The sequence below is a fragment of the Phyllostomus hastatus genome, unplaced genomic scaffold, assembly GCF_019186645.2.
Source record: "Phyllostomus hastatus isolate PE091 unplaced genomic scaffold, TTU_PhHast_1.1 phas_scaffold_385, whole genome shotgun sequence".
In the NCBI taxonomy this organism is placed as follows: Eukaryota; Metazoa; Chordata; class Mammalia; order Chiroptera; family Phyllostomidae; genus Phyllostomus; species Phyllostomus hastatus.
Genome location: NW_025334026.1, coordinates 5,313,181 through 5,333,141, shown reverse-complemented (window position 1 = coordinate 5,333,141; position 19,961 = coordinate 5,313,181). Strand labels below are relative to the sequence as shown.

The following is a 19,961-nucleotide window of genomic DNA, read 5'->3' as shown; positions in this document are numbered from 1 at the left end:
GCAGTGTCTGCTGCAACTACTCCACCTTTTTTTTGAGCCTGGAAAGCCACCACAGATGATACACAGATGAATGGGCATGGTGTGGTTTTACAAAAGCAGGCTGTTTGTTCACAAGACCAGGGACTCCTGTCTTAGAGAAACCAGGTGACCTCATCCTTGAGAAATCAGGCACGGGCTTTGATGACACTGGACACCACTAAAGAAATATTCCAAATTCCTTTCCATGGCTTACAAGGCTCTGCATGACCAGACCCCTCTCCTTCTCTGTCTTCAGGGTCCACTGCACCCCATTACTTACTAAGCTTCAGCCATCCATTCCTCCCTTCTGTGCTTAGTCATGCCGAGCACTTGGCTACTTCAGGCCTTTTGCACAGCTGTTCTTCCTGTTTTGAAGGCTCCACTTGAACTGGATTCCAGTTCAGTTCAGTTCAGAAACTAGTAAGATTTTCCCCACTTTCACCAGCTTTTACAAAATAGCCAAGCGGTTTGCATCATCTTATTTACCTTCACAACACAGTGAGGTGGGTGTCATCATCAGCCCTGTTTTCCAGATATGGTAAATGATAAATTCTCTATTTCAATTGGTTATATTAACACCAACACATCACTCTAATGAACAATCCAGGTGCCTTCTTTCATTCCTCTCCTTCCTTCATCTCTATAGCCAAACAGTTGCCAAACTTTGCCAAATTTGCCTCTTGAGTTGTTCTTAAATCCAACCTTTCCTCTTCCCTAATTGAACCCATTATCTTCTCTTACCTGGACTATCCCCAAAACATTGAATAGATCCTCTGCCTACACATGTCAACTTCTCCAATCCATCCATCCAACTATTGAGCTGTCCATCCACCTGTCTATCTAATCCAGTCATCATTTCATCCATTCATACACCCATATATCCACCCACCCATCCAGCCAGCCATCCACTCTTTTACCCATCATCCAACCATCTATTCACCCGTCTATCCCGGCAATCTCTTTGTGCTAGGTGGTGGGGTAAGTAGTGAATAAAAATATAGAACCTACCTTCCTGGATGTTTAGTGTAATTAGGAAAAGAGGTGCTAAACAAACAACCACACAAACACATGTATGGCACATTACAAACCACAACAAATGCTATAAAAGTAAAAACTCCCTTGAGAAAACATAACTGGATTTAAGCTCAGATCCAAGGAATTACACAAGCTTGCCAGAAAAGACATGACAACAGGGGTTTGGACAGGGAGACCAGCTGTGGGAAGCCTGAGGCTGGAATGGCTTTCTCTAGGGGCTGCAGTATGTTGGGGGGCTTTGGCACAGTGAGCTCTGGGAAAAGGAGAGGCAAGAATAACAGGAGGTAAGTCTGGAGAGAGAGGTGGAGTGGATCACAGGAGCCCTAAAGACTACTGTAAGGAGGCAGATTCGCCCTACTGCCATGAGCAGCCTTTGGTGGGTTCTCACAGATAAGCCAGCAATGTCCAATGTATATCTTTTCTTAAAATATCTATCTATCTATATCTATCTATCTATCTATCTATCTATCTATCTATCTATCTATTTGAAGGGAAAGGAGGGGGACAGAGAGTGAGAGAAACATTGATGTGAGAGAGAAACACTGATCAGCCACCCCCACATGTGCCCTGACCAAGGACTGAACCTGTAACCCAGGCACACGCCTGATGGAATCAAAGGGGCAACCTTCCGCTTTGCAGGACAATGTCCACCAACTGAGCCACACTGGTCAGGATCAAAGTATATCTGAAGAACACTCTGAACACAGAATGGAGAGTCACGGGGCAGAGGGGGTGGAGGATATGGTGGAGTAGGTGTGAGAAGACTAGTTAAGAATATATTGTTGGCACGATCCATGTGTGAGGTGTTGCCCCCTGGCCAGGGAGCTTGCAGAGGAGACAGAGAGACATGGGCCAGTGAGTGGTAATCAGGAAGTACAACAGAAAGGTCTCACTGTGGGGTGAGGTATGAAAATGAGAACTGACTTTTTAAATCTCTTCAAGCCCAAGCCTGAGCCAGCACCAGTCACCGGAGCTCCTCAGAAGGGAATACTAATCCTAATGATGATGACAGTGATAAGATGGTTAATACTGTATATACTGAATGAACACCTACTCTGTATGTGCTAGGTTCTCTGTTAAGTGCTTTAAATGCATCATCTCATTTAACAGGACCCATGAGGTAGATGCTATCATTAGTTCCATTTTACAGATGGGAAAAATAAGGGTCAAAGTGGTTTAAACAGCACACCCTGGCTTCCACAGCCAGCCCCTGGTAGGACCAGGATCCAACTCCAGAACCCCAAGGATTAGCACCACGTGTCCTTGACTACCATCTAGGCAGCACCACTTGTGCAATTCTCAGTTTCTCAGGATCCTGCACAAAGTACTACGAGATAGAAAACCTCAATGCAGATACTTCCCCCCAGAGAAAAACCTCATAGGATTCCAGATGCATAAATAAAGTCTAGAGGCTGAGCTCCACTGATCTGCTGGAGTCTTTACTGCTCTACAAATGCATTATTAATCAGCCACTGGGGTCCTCCCCATAGAGCCTTTTAAATTACAGTTAAATTCCTTGATAGCGTTCCATGCACCTTAATAGTGCATTTCCTGTGTTCACAGCAATAAAGGAGAGGAGGGAGGGAGGAAGGCCTGGATAACCAGGTTAATTGCCCTTTGAGGTCCAGGCTGAGAAAGGGATGGTAAGAGTTCCTTTAAATTCTCTGGGCTCAGGGCTGCAATGCTAATGAAGTCTTGAAACAAACAACACTGTCAGGCCAGGATCAGGGGTTCAGGAGAGTATAGTTCCTTGGTGCCTGGCCTGGCTGCTGTGGCTTCACTTGACCTCCAGGGCACCTTGTCAGGGTTCTCCTTCCTGGGAGCTCTCCCTGAGAGTAGGGAAGCAGAGGATTCATCTAGGTTGGGACCTATGGGCCACCTGCGGGGGGCTTGCTGCTTCCTTGGGCAGCTCTTACCAACTTCCAGGTTATGACAGGGCTCTGGGGGGTTCCATGGAGGAAGAGGCAGATAAATACCCTGCCTTCTGCAATCCTCTTCCATAGTGGTCAGCTCATTCTGAAACAGGGGTCAGCCAACTATGGCCCTTGAGCCAAATCCAGCCTGCCATATAAATAATGTTCTATGAGAGCACAGCCATGCCCATTCATCTGTATATTAAGTTGAATAGTTAAGACAGAGACCTTATTAATGTCCTGAAATACCTGAGATACTTACTATCTGGTCTTTTATGGAAAACGTGCCAATCTCTATTAGAAAGCATAAATCAGATCATGCCACTGTTCCTGCTCAAACCCATCCATAGCTCCCTACTACCCTAGGAGAAAAGTAGCATGCCTTATCCAGGCCTCAGCAAGACCCTTCTAATCGGGACGCTGCCTAAGGTGGCCAGTCTAATCTGCACAGTCTCTGTGTAGTTGGCTGTGTGTGAAGCCTCTCTCAGTCTTAGGATCCGAGTCTACAAGAGAACAAAGCCTATCTCAGCAGTTAGAGTGAGGTTTACGTGAGTCAATGAATGTTTGCAGAAGAGCTAACTTCTTATTTTTAATTGTGGTAAAAGACACATAACATGGAATTTACCATCTTAACTATTTTTAAATGTCTTGTTAAGTACATTCACGCTGTTGTGCAACCGATCTCCAGAACTCTGCGTTGTGCAGAACTGAAACTCTACCCATTAAACATCTCCTTATTTCCTCTCCCCACCCCTCTACCCCTAGCAACCACCATCTACTTCCCAGTTCTATGAATGTGAGTACTCTAGGTAACTCATGTAAGTGTAATAATATAACATTTGTCTTTTTGTGACTGGCTTATTTCACTTAGCATAATGTCCTCAAGGTTATAACATGTTTCACAATTTCTTTCCTTTTAAAGGCTGAATAGTATTCCATTGTATGAACAGACCACATTTTGCTTACCCATCCATCCCTCAATGGACACTTGAGTTGCTTCCACCTTTTGGCTACTAAGAATAATGCTGCTATGAGCCTTGGTCAGGGAAGGGACTTGCTGGGATCTCATATTAGGAATTTAGAGTTGTCACTAGTCTGAAACCTTGCCAGTGTTCCTCGGAAGAAGCAGATCCCTTTAGGGTAATGAGAATAAGCTGGAAGATTCCAGCATCCTGTTTGTGACTAATACAGGATGGAATGGAACTGGTACAAAATTTCTGTGGGTAGTTCGATGGTATCTATCAAAACTGATAACAGATAAACCTTTTGACCCAACAGTTTCATTTCTCAGGATGTTCCTAGCAGCCAGTCTCAACTCAGGGTCCCCAAGAGAATTAAATTAAGCAAATAAGCTTTTCTCCAACTCATCTAGAATAGTACTGGTTATGCACCATCTTTGGGGTAACTGAGAAAATAGCCACTCAACAAGCAAAACCTGGCAATAAACTCAATGTCCATGGATCAGGGAATGGCTAACGTGTGGTGTTACCAGACTACAAAATCAACCATTACAACGAATTATATAGGCAATAAAAAAAAAGGGAAAAAACCAATATACTGAAAAAACAAAAAAGAAGAATTACATGAGTCTCTATTTCCTGACAGGGATACAGGTCTCAGACTTAGATACATGTCCAAATGAAAAAAATTCCAGAACTATAGACATCAGTTTTATTTCATTTTTTAAAAAGATTTTATTTATTTATTTTTAGAGAGGGAAAGGGAGAGAGAAAGAGATGGAGAGAAACACCAATGTATGGTTGCCTCTCATGCACCCCCTAATAGGGACCTGGCCAGAAACCCAGGCATGTGCCCTGACTAGGAATCGAACCAGCGACCCTTTGGTTCACAGGCCGGTGCTCATTTCACTGAACCACACCAGCCCAGGCTAGATATCAGTTTTATATACATTTTTTTTGTATTTTCTCATCTCCAAACTGGATTCTCTATTTTTGTAAGTTCCAGATTGATACAGCAGTTTCTTATACTATAACCCCCCATCATAAAACAAAGTTTTGCATGGGGTTGGATTTAAAGATCTAAATGGACACAACAATGTGCTTGCAATGTGCTCAGAGGAGACGGTCCAGCTAGAGTGTCCCTTTATCTGCAGGGTTTTCCGGGTTTTTGAAATAATGAGAATGTATACTGCCCTGCTTGAATAATTAAAAAAAATTATAACAAGCTTGCTTTCATTGTCTGAGCAAGTTTCAAAAATTAAGAAAAAATTCTGCTTTCCCGTCGGTCACCCTGTTTTCTCACCTTTTCCCTTTGGCTGCTGGAAACGTCCCAGGGACAGGCTGCTGGCTGCTTCCCAGTCACTCAGACGGGTTTACCACTCCAGCAGTGCCATGCTGTGAGGTGAGCCATTAATTTGCACTTTGTGGCTCATCCTCGATTCTGATTTAGGGCAACATAAACCCTCCTCAAAATTCTGAAGAATAAATTAGTTTACTAATTTCGCCATTAAGAGTTTATCAAAGCGAGCACTATTTCAACAGTCTCCTAATCAATCACCATTTTCCATGTTTACCTCCTGTTCAATTTTTACCACAGGATTCTATACACATCAATTTGCTTGATGTACTTCCTACATATGTTTTAAATTACTTTATCATTGTATAAATTTCACAGCCATTAAGAGGCTCTAATACCAGAATGGTTGACATGGTGTTAAAAATTGGATTCAATTCCACGGGGTAATAAATTGTGACCTAAATCCAATCTCTCATGGGTGACTGAAGAATACAATGAAAAATTATTGCTTTGTCATTTTTTACACTAACACAAATATACCACGGCAACTCAAAACCTGCAGAGAAATGGGCTACTGCTGGCTATTTTTCACCCAAGATGGCTTTGCAGGTGAGGCCTGAGGGTCTTGGATGGGATCAGCTGGTCCAGAACCTGGTGAATTATCCGACTGCATGGATCTCTTTGCCACATGTGAATATAGCTCAGGGAGCAAGTTCAATTGCACAGGCTTCCTTCAGCCAAAGGCAGCTGCTGCTACAGGCAGTGCAGCACAGTGGTTAAGCACTTCGCTGATGGCTCCAAAGTCTCTGAGGTCAGAGCCTGGATATGCCACTGTGGAAATGTGTGATTTTTAGACAGGTTTCCTCCCTCTCTGAGTGTCAATTTCCTGGAATACAGAGTTGTTATAAAAATAAATGACCTAATATGGCTAAAATGCTCAGGATAGTCCCTGGCATTTAGCAATCCCTAGGTAAAGGTTAAACATTAGTATTTAAGAACAGGTCCTTGTACAGAGACCTCAGCTCCCTGTTCTATTTGGCTGCAGAGAAGGAGAGTAATGAACAGCTAGAAAAAGGTATTAACATTTCCTCTGCATTTCCCTTTATCTTTGCAGAAACTCGATTAGTCATTCAATACATTCTGACTGCACATTTACTAAAGGTGCCACATAGCAGAGAGACTAAAACATGGGTTTTGAAAGCAGGTAGAACTGGGTTTGGGTCCAAGGTCTGCCACTTGCAAGTGTGACCCTGGACAAGCTATTTCACCTCTCCAATCCTCAGTCTCCCCACCTGTAAAATGGGGTTAGAGAACATAGTTTTCTCTGGGGCTGTAGGGAAGGCTTGATGAGCTCATGCACAGAATACTTAGCTTTGCACCCAGCATTTGGGAAGTGCCTAAGGCACCTGAGCTCCCCATCCCAGGCTCTGTACAGGGGCTAGGGATACCACGGTGAGCACACGCGGACAAGACTTAGCTTCATGGCTAAGTGGGGGCTACAGATAACTCTGGTAGCTCCAGTAGGTGAAGTGTGTTCTGTGGGGGGTGGGTAAGGTGATTTGATGGTACACAGTCTGGGCACCTCATGGAGACCTGGGGTGGTGGGGTGGGGAGGGAATCACAGAAGACTTCCAGAAAGAAGTGATGTTGAAAGGAATTTCTAACCTTAACTTGAGAGAGGTTTCACTTGTTTATGCAAAAGCTAAGGACAGGCTAGTTCTTTCCTTTAGCATTTTCATCTACAGGCTGCTAACAGGGCCAGGCCTGTGCTGCCTCTTTCTGCATGAGGTCTGTGTTTTGGGGACCCCGGGTGACTGACACATAACCAGCTGCATCCAGAGGAAGGAATGGCTCACCAGGGGAGACCACTTGTCCTGGGGCAGTTTCTGGGCAAGATACTCACGGGAGCTGAGAGAAGCATCATAAACTTCCGTGTCATGGAAGCGGGTCCACCCTGCCCACCCTGGAGGCTTCTAGAACTGTGATAACCTGTTGCTGCTCCCAAGTAACATGTGCTTGGTAAATTTTGCTGGCTGAATAGAGGGGATAATTTAAATATTCTCAAAGATAGTATCGTATTCAGGACCTGAGGAGGCAGGAGAAGCATCTAACAGCCCATTTTACAGGAAAGAAGTGAGGCTTACCAAAAACAAGTGCCTTATCCAAGGGTTTTGCAGGTGATGCAGGGGGAAAGGGGGCCCCAATTGCCTTTCAAAGCACATCTGGTTCAGAGCCTTCTCCTAACTCACATTAGCTCAACAAGAGTGAAAGGACAGATGTCACTGCTTCATTCTCCTTGCTCGAGGCAAAGACACCTTGCCCTCACTCCTGATAATCAACTAAACCCAGTGATTTAGGGAACTAAAATCTGGCTGAGGAGAGGACAGGCTGACCCTTACGCTCAAACTCAGAGCTCCCCCAGTTGACCTGTCAGTTCCTCAACTGCCTTACACCTTCTTCTACCTCAGGGCCTTTGCACATGATGCACCCTAGGCCAGGATGTTCCTCCTCCTGACCATCCTCTAGTTAACTCCTCCTACCCTGCATCTCTAGTGCAACTAAAATCCAACCATGTGTCTCTGCAGAAGCCATGGCTGCTGTTGCAATTCTGCATTTATTTTGGATTCATGTGCTTTCCCTCTCATGTTTAACAGGCTGCAAGCTCCACAAGGACAGGGATTCTGTCCATTTTCCTCCCAAGTGAACCCCCCAAACATAATGCCTGGTGTAGACAGCAGATGCTGGATGAATCACTGTTGAATGAGTGAAAGCTGATGGGGGCTGGGGATGAACATTTTCAGTCCCCAGGTGGCGACTGTGCCATGCAAGGAGACTTCTGAATGCTCCATTCCCATCACTTTGCCCAGCACACACAGCCCTCCCGCAGCTCCTGGGAGTGGGGCGTGGGGGTGGCCAGTGAAGCTCAAAATAACTCTACTGTCTTCCTACCCCATGAGGGTAATAACTGAGGCCTGTGATGTCCAAACACTGGCTATTCAAAGAGGAGCAAGCTAGAGCCCCTGCCAGCTGATAGGTGGGTCTGAGGCAAAGAAGATAAAACAATGGGGTGTGTTTTCTTCATGTCCCATGTGCACCCTGAGAGCAAATGCTGTTGGCTCTATGGAAAACAGGTAAGCCTGCTCGCTCCCACCCTTGCCAGGGCCCCTGTAGTATACCAGTGGACTCCCAACAGCTCTCCCTGCTGCTGTCCTCACCCCTGATAGGAACAGTTACCCCTGATACTGTGAACACAGCAGCCAGGGATTGACCTTGTTAATAAACATGTTAGACTAGGACCCTACCCCGACCTCCAAATTTCTCCAGTGGCCCTCCCGCCTCACCCAGGTGAAAACCGAATCTTTACTGGTCTGCAAGTCCCCTGCCTGCTGCTCCAGCCACACAGCCTCCTTGCTAGCCTCCATCATACCCACTCCATTCTGCAGCCCCCTCCTTCCTGCTTTCATTTTCTCCATCTGACATAGGCTCTTTTTACTTTTTATATGGCAATTATCTGTTTCCCTTTCCAGAACGTCAACTCCACGAAGACAGCTCCCTCTGTTTGGTTCGTTGCTGTTTCCCCAGTACCTAAAATAGTGCCTGGCACATAGCAGCCTCTCATTAAGTATTAGTTGAATGAATGAATGAATGAATGAATGAATGAAATCTTTATGTCCAAAGACTAGAAACCTTGTGGGCAGCTCAGATTCTTAGCACATTCTTCCACAAGGCCAAATCCATTTCTGAGGATCTTGCCTCCACTGCTTTCTTCAGGTTAGTCTGTAACGGCTTCTGACTCCCTCCTCTCTCTTTCCCTTCAAGCTTACGGCAGTTCACCGATACCCTGCCTTCCTCTGTTGCAGGCTCCCTTACCCCTCTCAGGACAGTGAGCTCTGTGAGGTGGGATCTTGTCTCTCTTGTTTATCATATCCCAGTACTTTGCACATGCCTGGCATGGGGGTAACTGCTTGAAATGTGTCCGTTTCAAAAAGAAGAATGATGCTCACATTCATTATGAGTTTCCGCAGGCATCCACAAGGTTTCCTAAATTCTTACTGAAGTGCAAAAAAGCAAGAGAATGTAACATCAGGGATTCATTGCTCATCAAACAACAGATACTTACTGAGTGTCTAGCATGGTGCCAGGTGCTAAAAGAATGGTGATTTTGTTCTGACTTATTAAAAAAAACTTACCAACGGTGGCACCCAAATTATTAGTAGTCCCACAATGCCTGTGACATTCCTATCCACAAAGGCTGGCCTGCCCTGTGTGAGGGAGGGAGGGGGCTATACTCCGGGGAGGGTCCCCAGGGAGGAATGGGTGCATGCGTCTATGAACTCCAGAGCTAGGTCAATTTCCAGGCTGCCCCACTGCCCAGAAACTCGGAAGGGTAACCTCTTTCCCCAAAGCCTCCTCCTAGGCTCAGACAAAAGGGAGGCTGATTAGTCAGGCTCTAGCCCAAGGTGCTCCAAGAAATGTGGTCCACAAATGCACGGCTATAAACACACTCCCAAAAACCTAGTCTACAGATATCATTGTGAGCACATAAAAGGAAAAAATCCATGTAACCATGATCCTCTTGTCTCAAATACACTTGGCTTGGGAAGTACTTATTTGTGCCTGAAGTTTGGGAAAGGGTGTGCCCGGACGATGGCCAGGAAGGGCATTAATGATGCTCCTCCGGGGGCTGGTGTTTTCATCTTCTTTCTGCGCCTAAACCTCTCTGCTTTGCTTTCAGGCATGGCAGTTAGGGAACAAACACACCCTAATGACAAGTTTGAAAGTGAATGGCAGAACTGTGCAGCTGGCAGAACATTCCTGGAGAAAGAAGAGGGGGTGGAGAAGGAGGTGGGAGGGAGGTGTAGGGGGCATTTATGATATTTCCTATAACTACATATTTAGCTTTCTAAAAAGCCCTGTGGGTGGCAGCTGCCTTTCTTTCTGATTCCCAGACTGACAGGGGGAAAAACACCATAGTGCTTTAGAAGGAAAAGACTATGTGGAATTGGCTTGTTGGGACTCATCTTCCAATGGGAGGCCGTAGGGGACTGTTGGCCACAGCTGCCTGGCGCACTCAATGGTTGGAGTTCAATAAATGAAATATCAGCTTGTGTGGTCTTTGTGTCCCTGAGAAACCCTGGAGCCCACAACACTGACTGATGGTCACCCCATCCAATCTACTGGCCAATCCTAACAGCTTTTACCTCCTACCATATCCTCTCACTGGAACCACTGCAAGAACCTTCCCATGACTTTCTCATTTCCACTTCCTTAAAGCTAAATCAGATCAGAAGTGGGATCGCTGAATCACATGGTATTTTCATTTGCAATTTTTGGTGAAACCTCCATGCTGTTTTCCACAGTGCCTGCACCATTTTGCACTCCCACCATGAGGGCACAAGGCTTCCAATTTCTCCACATCCTCACCAACCCCTGTTGTCTTTTGCTTTTGATGCCAGCCATCCTAATGTGTATGAGGTGATATCTCTCTGGGTATGTATCCAGAAGGATTGAACTTGTGACCTCAAAGAGGTATCAGCACACCCATGTTCACTGCAGCTTTACTCAGAAAGCCAAAATATAAACACAACCTAAATGTCCACTGATGGGTAAAGGGACTAAGAAATGTAGTGTATACATATGACAGAATATTATTCAGTCTTAAAAAAGAAAATAAAGTCTGTATTTTGCAACATGAATGACTCAAAGACATTATGCTGAGTGAAATAAATCAGACACAGAAGGACAAACACTGAATGATTCTATTTATATTAAGAATCCAAAATAGTCAAATTCAGAGCAGAGAGTAGAATGGTAGTTGCCAGGGGCTGGGGGAGGGAAATGAGGTTCAGTGGGTATAAAGTTTCAGTTGAGCAAGATGAATAAGTTCCAGAGATCTGCTGTACAACATTGTGCCTAAATACAGCAATACAGTACTACATACTTGAAATCATATTAAGCCCTGATTGGCAGCTCAGTTGGTTTGAATGGCATCCAGATATGCCAGGGTTGAGGGTTCTACCCCTGGTCAGGGCACGTACAGAAGTCAACCAATGAATGCATCAGTGAGTGGAACAACAAATCGATGTCTCCCTCTTTCTCTTTCTCCTTTTCTCTCTCTCTCTAAAATCAACTAATAAAAAAGATCATGTTAAGTGTTTTACCACAATAAAATAAAGTAATGAACATAAATATTTTAAACAATAGCATCAAGGGAAAAAAAGTGAAATCAGCTTACATTATAGCTTGGCTCAATTCCTCCAACAGCGCCCATCTCACTGAAAACAACCTTGGAGCCCCTCGCTGTGGCCTGTCCCTGGGATCTGACCCCTTCTCCTTCGCTCTCCTCCCTGTGCCCTCTGCTTCAGCCACACTGACCATCCAGCCACTTCTGGAACATGCTGGGCTGTTTGCTGTGACTGTTTCCTCTTCCCTGTGACACTGCCTTCTATAGTCACCTACCCAAAATGCTCCCAGTCCTACTGCCCTCTCACCCTGCTGTTTACCTTTACAGTTCTCATCACACCAGACAGTGGATTGTAAGTCCCTTAGTTCACCTGTCATGTCTGGTCTCTCCTACAAGGAAGAAGCTCCATGAATGTGGAGCTGTCGCACTGGTCGCCTCACCTCCCAGAGGCTCCACCCATCTTCCATTAATGAATATGGTGCCCTGAGCTGTGTAAAGGTAGGGGCTGCATGGCGACAAGGCATTCTCTGCTTTTGTTCATTGCTACGTCCCTAAGTCCTAGAATCAGTTTTGGTGCAATCTATGAGCTAAGCATGGTTTTTACATTTCTAAATGGTTGGAAAAAAATCAAAAGAGTAACATTTCATGACACAGGAACATTATGTGAAATTCAAATTTGGGTAATGATAAAGAAAGTTTTATTGGAACCCAGCCTCACTGGTCATTTACTTACTTACCAGTTGTGGTTGCTTTCACGTGGAGCTGAGTAGTTGTGACAGAGCCCATATGGCCTGCAAAGTCTCATATCGACTATCTGGCCCTTCACAGAGAATGTTTGTGGAGTCCTGGCTTTGGACATTGAATGACATCTGCTGACTTTTTCTGGGTTCACCATGATCAGTCTCATTCTCCTTCCTAAGGATGTCCAGGAAACACCTCTGGGACCAGTTTTGCTAACCTCAATGAACCATTACTGAAAGCCTCCTCTTTACTGGGCTTAGTGCACTCCCCAGCAGGCGATGAAAAATGGTCTGAATTGGTCCTCTGCAAGCCTGGCCTTTTGGAAAGTAAGTCACCCCTGCCCACTTGGCTGAGCCACGCGTGGATCAATTTGGCTTCAGCACACCACCCCTATTAGTGTAGCGCCTTTTTCGTTTTTCACAGCTGTTCCCTCATTTTATTATCTTGAGTAATACAGCAAAAGACCTGGGAGAAAGCCATGTCTCGGGCCAACAGATGGAGAAACTGAGGCACATGCCCTGGGGCATTCAGAGTGGCCCAGCTGATATCCACGTCTCCATATCCCTTCATGCCAGGCTGCCAGCCATGCTTTCATGCTACTCGTGCTGTGCAGTCACCCCACTGCCCCCAGTGTGTGCAGACATACAGGATACAGCCCTTCTGCAGCTGGCAGTGCCATCTGCCAGTCTCTCTTAGCCAGCAGCCAGCTTCCCCCCAGCCATCTTCATCCAGAGCCCATTTGTCCAGTGTCTCTGGCCTCATGCAAAGGCTGATGGGTAAAGACATGGACAGTTGCCTTTCTATCAGAAACCTCCTTTCTGTTTATCCTCACTCTGACCCTTGAGCGGGCTTTCCCAGTCATGTGCAAATGCTTGCAACCCTGCAGCCAGTCAGCTGATTCAAAGAGTCCTGCTCATCACTCATTGGAGAGCTGCCACCTCACTCAGCTGCTCAGGCCCCGAGCTCCTGATAAGGGACAGCCAGCCCACCCCACCTCCCAGATGATTGCTTTCTCTAAAACTTCTCACATTCTTCATCTCTCATTCCTCACCTGGACATCTAGGCTGCAGTCAGTTTTACCTGGCACAGAGGAGAGTGAAGAAGTACAGGAGGGACCAGGACAACCAGTAGGGCCTTTCTTGGGACATTTTAACTCAAGATGAAGGGAGGCTCACGAAGGCTGATGGAGGGAGCTTCCTAACATATTCCAAATGTAATGAGGAAGGAAAAGTTGCATTACCTAGCTCCTGGCACCTGAATGCCTCTTATAGGTTGAGCAGTCTTTACTAGGAAAGGCACTTTTTGGGAAAGCCACCTCTGCCCCTCACCCAGGTCAGTGTGTCCCCTGTGGCCAAGACTCCTGGAGAAGGTGTGGTCTGGGAAGGCTTCCCTGAGGAGGGGAAGCTCCTCCTCATGTAGGAGGCTGCAATTTGGAGTGAAAAGAGGTGATAGCCAGGCAAGGTGGGATGAAGTGGGGGGCACGAGGCAACAGTGCAGGGGGCATGAGGAAACGCCCAGGGTACTTGGGGCCATACCTGAAGAACAGTGAGAAAGATGTGGCTAGGACGTGGGAAGTCGCCAAGGAAGCAGGCCTCTGGTGCTTCTCAGTGTCCCCCTCATTTACACTGCTACCATGGTCATCTCTACTGCTAAGAGCCAAACACATCTACTTTACTTGAGCCCCTCTGACCAAGCATTTTATACACATGATCCCATTCCAGCCACAGTTCTATAAGGACAAGGTATGAGGATCTGTGTCCACTTTACATATGAGGAAGTTGAGGCACTGGGAGGGTAGTGTCCCATGGCTAGTAAATGCAGAACCAGGATTCAAAATCCAGTGCCTGAAGATCTCTGGATAGAAAATGTCTTTTTCCAGTCCAGGCCACTGCTGGCCTTCCAGCTGACATGTTTTCATTTCCATAACAACTGGGAGGTCCAGCTGGTGTGACTGGTGGCCCTTGGGGGAATGTGGGGCCCAAGGAAGGGAGAGGAGGCCTAGGTAATTGCAGGGGTTGGGGGTATGTGAAGCTGCCTGGGTGGGGAATGGCAGGATGCATGGGGTTGGTGGCTTGACTGCCACAGTGAGCATAGGGGCTCTGGGAAGAATGAGGGCCCACAGCGGGGCCAGCCTGGGGGCTGACGAGGTAGAGCACCTGCCCCACCTCACTGCATCTCACTCTAGTGGTTGCTAATGGATGGTCTGCAGGTTCTGCCTTTCCATGTGGAAATGGGCCACCATTCTGGTTGCTTTTTCTAGGAGGTGGAGAGTGAAATGGACAAGTCACATATGCAAGGATTGTCTTCACAGGAAGCAAACCATCTCCTGGGGAATCTAGACTCTTCCTTTTCACTGAGTGGTGCTGGGCGAGGGGACAGGAAGCATTGCGGGTGGGAGGAAAAGGAACCCTTTACAAAAGTCAACATTTAAAACCATTTTCTTTCTTCTGAATTTTTTAGACCTCAGGCCAAGAGAAATTGTTTCCTTAATTATATTCAACTCCTAGCATCATATTGGCTGAAGTTTGGGTGAGCTCAGCAAAACTACAAGCACAGTGTGTACATCTGTGTGCATGCATGTGCGTATGCATAGTTACCCCACGTATTAAATTTCTCTCCCCTCCCACTTCCATTTCCTCATTTAGCAGGAAATAAAAGGACCACTGGGCTGGAGCTCAAATCCTTCCTAAGCAGAGGGAAATCCGGGTGTCACAGTTTCCAGAAAGGGAACACAATCTCTGTATGGGGTGTAATTACATCTTAGCTTTCTGCAGAAGAATAGTTTATGGCTTAAATGCTATTAATTGTAAGCTGTTTTGTTCCACGGGAACTTGTTCATTGATAACTATCCAATTAGGGTTATTTTGCAATTAGTCTATTCACAGTAAATTTATTGCAAAAGGGAGAGGCTATGGTGCAGCAAATTAAAGCATTGCCAGGGCTGGGTGTGCAATGGCTCTTAAATGCCAATCTTATTAACCAGCTCAGAGGTCCCAGGAGGCTGTGCCACCTTAGCTGATGCAGCAAAGGCCACAGGGAAACCCCAGCAGTGAATTCACATTGAAAAACCACAATAGAGATGACTCAGTATGGCTAAGAGAAGCCTAGGAACCCTTGGCCTCCACTGGCAACATCTACACTGTTGTTCCCCATTAATACCCTCTCTTACTGCAACCATACTGATGACAGAGATACAGAAGCCCACAGGCTGTGGGACATCCCTGAGATTTGACAGTCTGAGCTAAAGAGAAACCTTTAGTCCCTGAAGAGAGGGAAGCTCTGGAAAAGGATGCAGGCTCTAAAACCTGAGTTCTGATCCCAGTTCTGCCATCTACTAGCTGTGCTCCTCTAGCCAAGTATGAAACCTCTTTAAACCTCAATTTCCTCATAGACAAAATGGGCTGATAACTGATTTACCTCATGGAGCTGGTGTGAGGATTCACTGTATTGGAAGGTGCAAACAGTGTCAGACAGACTCCTACAGGAGTCCCCCTTATCCAATACTCCCAGTGGGTGCCTGAGCCTGCAGACAGCACTGAATCCTATATATATTATGTTCTTCTCTATACATATATACCTACGATAAACTTTACTTTATAAATTAGGTATAGTAAGAGATTAACAACAATACCTAATAATAGGATAGAACAATATACTGTAATAAAGGTTATGTAAATGTGGCATTATTAAGTAAAATCAGGGTAACTTGAACACATGCAATGTCATACCAAGACAGCAGATCTGATAACCCAGCTGGCTACTATGTGACTGATGGGCAGGGAACATACACAGCGTGGATTCACTGAGCAAAGTGATGATTCGCATCTCAGGCAGGACGTATCAGGCCAGTGTGAGATTTCATTATGCTACTCAGAATGGTGCACAATTTAAAACCTATGAATTGTTTATTTCTGAAAATTTCCATTATTTTAATATTTTCAGGCCATGGTTGACTGCAGGTCACTGAAACCTCGGAAAGCAAAACTACAGATAATAGGGGACACTACTGTATACAGGGCTGATTTCTAGCAAAGGTAAGCAAGCTATAGCCCGCAGGCCAAATCCAGCCCTTTGTCCTTTTTTTGTAAATTCAGTGTTACTGCAACATAACCAAGTGCATTTTGTGTGTGTATTGTCTAGGGCTGCTTTCGGGCTACAAGGGCACAGTTAAGGAGTTGTGACAGAGACTGCATGGCTCACAAAGCCTCAAACATTTACTTTCTGGCCTATTATAGAAAAAGTGTGTTGACCTTTGGTGTACAGTGCATGCCCAGTATTATTTTCTTAGAAGCTCAGTCAACTCAGATTCTATCACTTTTTGCCAGCCTGTGCACTGATTAACAAAACATTTGGGAAATATCCCCTTCCACGTACTTATTCCTATACTCTGTGTACCCATCAAGAATAAAGATGGCCCTGGTCGGTGTGGCTCAGTTAGTTGAAGTGTCTTCCTGTAAACCAACAGGTCACAAGTTTGATTCCCCATCAGTGCACGTGCCTGGGTTATGAGTTTGGTCCCAGGTCGAGGCACGTGCAAGAGGCAACTGAGTGATGTTTCTCTCTTACATTGATGCTTTTCTCCCCCTCTCCCTCTCTCCGCTTTTCCCTCTCTCTAAAATCAGTAAGTATGTCCTTGGGTGAGGATAAAAAAAATGGTAAGAATAAATATGGGAACCACTTGGACAATTTAGATAACGTGTTAAAATAAAGGGAGAAATGAACTTTTAAAATTAATCTTTCTATTTAAAAGAGAGTATTATATAGGTACACATTCACTACTAAACAAAACTAAAAAAAGTACAGATGAACTTGAGTAAAAGTTGGCATTGTCCCCACTGCACCCCACCTGGGGGAGGGGCACATGAAGAGCTTGCCCTATGTCCTTCTAGGCCTCTCTATGTACTCAGCACACATCACTGCTCCCTACCTATTCCAAACCCTTCATTATTCTGTGACCAGTAGTAAATAGAGAGCACCTTTTTGAAATGAGGAGGCTGGAATTCAGGTTCAAGTCCAGTCTCTAACTGACCGGGTGACTTTGGCTAAGTCTCCTTCCGTCTATGGGCCTCACATTGCCATCTGTCCAGTGAACAAATTGCATTAAGCTTTCTCTAAGGGACCTTTTAGTCTGCTGTTCCTTGGGGGCCATTCTCATCATGGACCTCCCTTCTGCATCAAGAAAGATGCAGGAATACAGTAGTTGCTCAAAGTAAGGACAGCACTTGGCAAAGTCTTCCTTGCTTGGCTTCTAAATCCACCAATGTCAGGGGGACTGAAAGCCCCCTACCTCCCCACCCTGCCATTGGGATCAGCTCTGAAGTTGGCTTTCTTGATTCTCTGGCCTTTCATCTCAACACAGGAGGATGCAGTGTCTCTGTTATACCTCTGGTCTCTCAGAGCAAGAGATCTGATTTATCACTGGTCACCAGCACAGGGCAGGAGTGAGGGGGAGAGAGAGAGGGAGGGAGGGAGGGAGGGAGAGAGGGAAGGAGGAAGGAGAAAATGAAGAAGAGAGAAAATAAGGAACAAAGGAAGGATGGAAGGAAGGCGTTTCAGATGGAGGATGGGAAGGTCATTTCTCAGAGCCTCCAAAGTCAATGCCACCAATTAGAAACCTTTTGAATCATATTCAATTATAATAATACCTATGTCAATTCTAATCTCAATATTCTGCTGAGACAGAAAACAAACTATATTAATATAGTCACCTCACCTTCTATAGCTTCCACATGAGCCCTAATTTCACCATATTTCATCCTTTGCAACTAGCTATAATGAAAGGCAATTTGATTCTGAAATACTTTTTTAAATATAAGATTTCAGAATTCAGGGAGTGCCAAACAAATCAGATCCTTTGTCCTGATTTGGGGTTTAAAACACAGGGTGGTCATTCTGAGCAGATCTGAGAATGTGGGCAGAAGGGGCCTAGGAAGCAGGATGAGTTGGAGAGGAGACACTGCTCCCAACCTCGGGGGCTGGAGCTTACCTTCTAGAGGGCAGAGCCGGGTCACCTTCTCTGGCATCAGTAGCCCGAGCTTATGGCGGCAGTAGGTCTCCCCGATCTCCTGGCGGCAGTGCTTGGACTTAGCGCGGGACAGGGCAGAGATCGCCTCCTTGCCCGAGATGTCGCACTTGGGGGGCTGGTCATACTTGAGCTCAGGGGAGCTACCACCGCTTTTCCTGGCATGGGGCTGGCCGGGGGCATCTTTCCCACGGCTGCTGTTCACTGAAGCTCCCTCACCAGGAGGCAGCACCTCATTGATGCCTTTGCCTGGGAATGAATGTCCTCTCCCCTTCTCCTGCTGTAGCTTTCTCTTCAAAAGCTCCTTCTGTCTGCTTGGGGGCTTCTTTGCCAGCTCAGGCTGGTGTTTCTGCTTTTGAGTTCTCGGTGCAAAGTTGCTATTGTCCACATTCTCAAAATCTTTGGGGACCGAGTTCTCGTTGTTGCTGTCTGTTCGCATTTTCTCTTTTGGTCGGTGAGAGAAGTAGCCATCCTGGAGAAGATGGGAAAGAACCAGGGAAGAGAAACTTTACTGAACGATAACACAAAGTAGGTTGGCCCTTAGAGAGTGCAGCACAGAGATCTGCAAGTCTGGGCCCTGGATTTAGGCCCTACCTTTGCTACGAGCTTAACTTCAGGTAAGACTTTTCTCTCTGGACCCATTTCCCCAAAACACAGGGCATTCCAACTAAAAAACACGGCTTTGCAGGCAATAAATTGCAATGACTATCAGTCCCAATGCTTGTTATTAACCATACCTTCCTTTCAAGTAAGTTTCCTTGATTGTCTCTGCCATTGGATCATGGACATTTGGTTCCAGCTTCCTTTTTAAATTTCAGCAGAGAGTGCTTTGATGGTTTATTTAAGGGCTGGCAATGCTGTGTTAAAGTTATAAAGGGAGAAAATATTGGTAGGATATTATATACATACCATTGCCTTTAGGATATGTTCACAGATCTATGCCCATAAGAGGAATCAGACAGAGTCATAGTCAATTCTGAAGGAGAGACATCACTGGGCATTTTGAAGGGGAATGCGCTCCTTGCAGAATGATCCTTATAATGAATCCCAGGAGACATGCACACTTGTGATACTCTTGTGTTTGAGCTTTGACTCTTGACGTCTGTATGTGGGGCAGAACTGATTAAGTCACCTGGGGTCACTCCTCTAGCAAGTTGGCTGACTACTTGGTGGTCCAATTCCCACTTGCCACTGGTTTTTGTACAAGAACTTTTATTGACACTTGGTGATGCCTGTTCATTGACGTATTATCTAGGGCTGCTTTCATGCTACAATGGCCGAGGTTAAGCAGTTGCAATAGAGATGGTCTGGCCTGCAAAGCCTAAAATATTTCTATCTTGCCCTTTAAGAAAAAGAGTGTATCTATAGCCCTCCAGGAGTGTGAGTTCAGAAGCCCCCACACCCCCGCCCCTGGGCTCAGTTTAGTTGGCTGTGTCCCCGATGACCCCCTTTGGATCAGCAGTGGTCTGGGGAAGAAGCCGTATGTGGCAGCCCCTTCTTGTCTTTGCCCCATCTGCCCAGCATCAAGCACTGATTTCTCCTATTTGGAAGAAGGTGGAAGAGTGAAAGCAAACACGAAGATCCCTCATGGCTACTCTGTAAGTTGAATATTGCTGTTATTCTCATTCCATTCCACTACCCACTTCCAAGAAGCTGCAGCATCCTTTAGACCTCCAACCCCCTGTGCCCTAAAGCACGGCAGCCTGGCTTTGTACCACAAGATCTGGCTCCTTTCCCATCTACTCCTGCCCAGATAAATGGATCTGGGACAGGCATGTCACTTGCAAATAGC

The 19,961-nt window shown here is 45.8% G+C and overlaps 1 protein-coding gene across 1 annotated transcript in view; it reads right to left on the bottom strand.

Moving 5' to 3' along the window:
- The window catches only part of XYLT1 (xylosyltransferase 1), a 302,100-nt gene that overhangs the window by 113,025 nt on the left and 169,114 nt on the right, over positions 1 to 19,961 (bottom strand). The window contains exon 3 of the mRNA XM_045819421.1: positions 18,134 to 18,641. Within this exon, the coding sequence (XP_045675377.1) occupies positions 18,134 to 18,641 (508 nt within the window). The remainder of the gene's footprint in view (positions 1 to 18,133; positions 18,642 to 19,961) is intronic.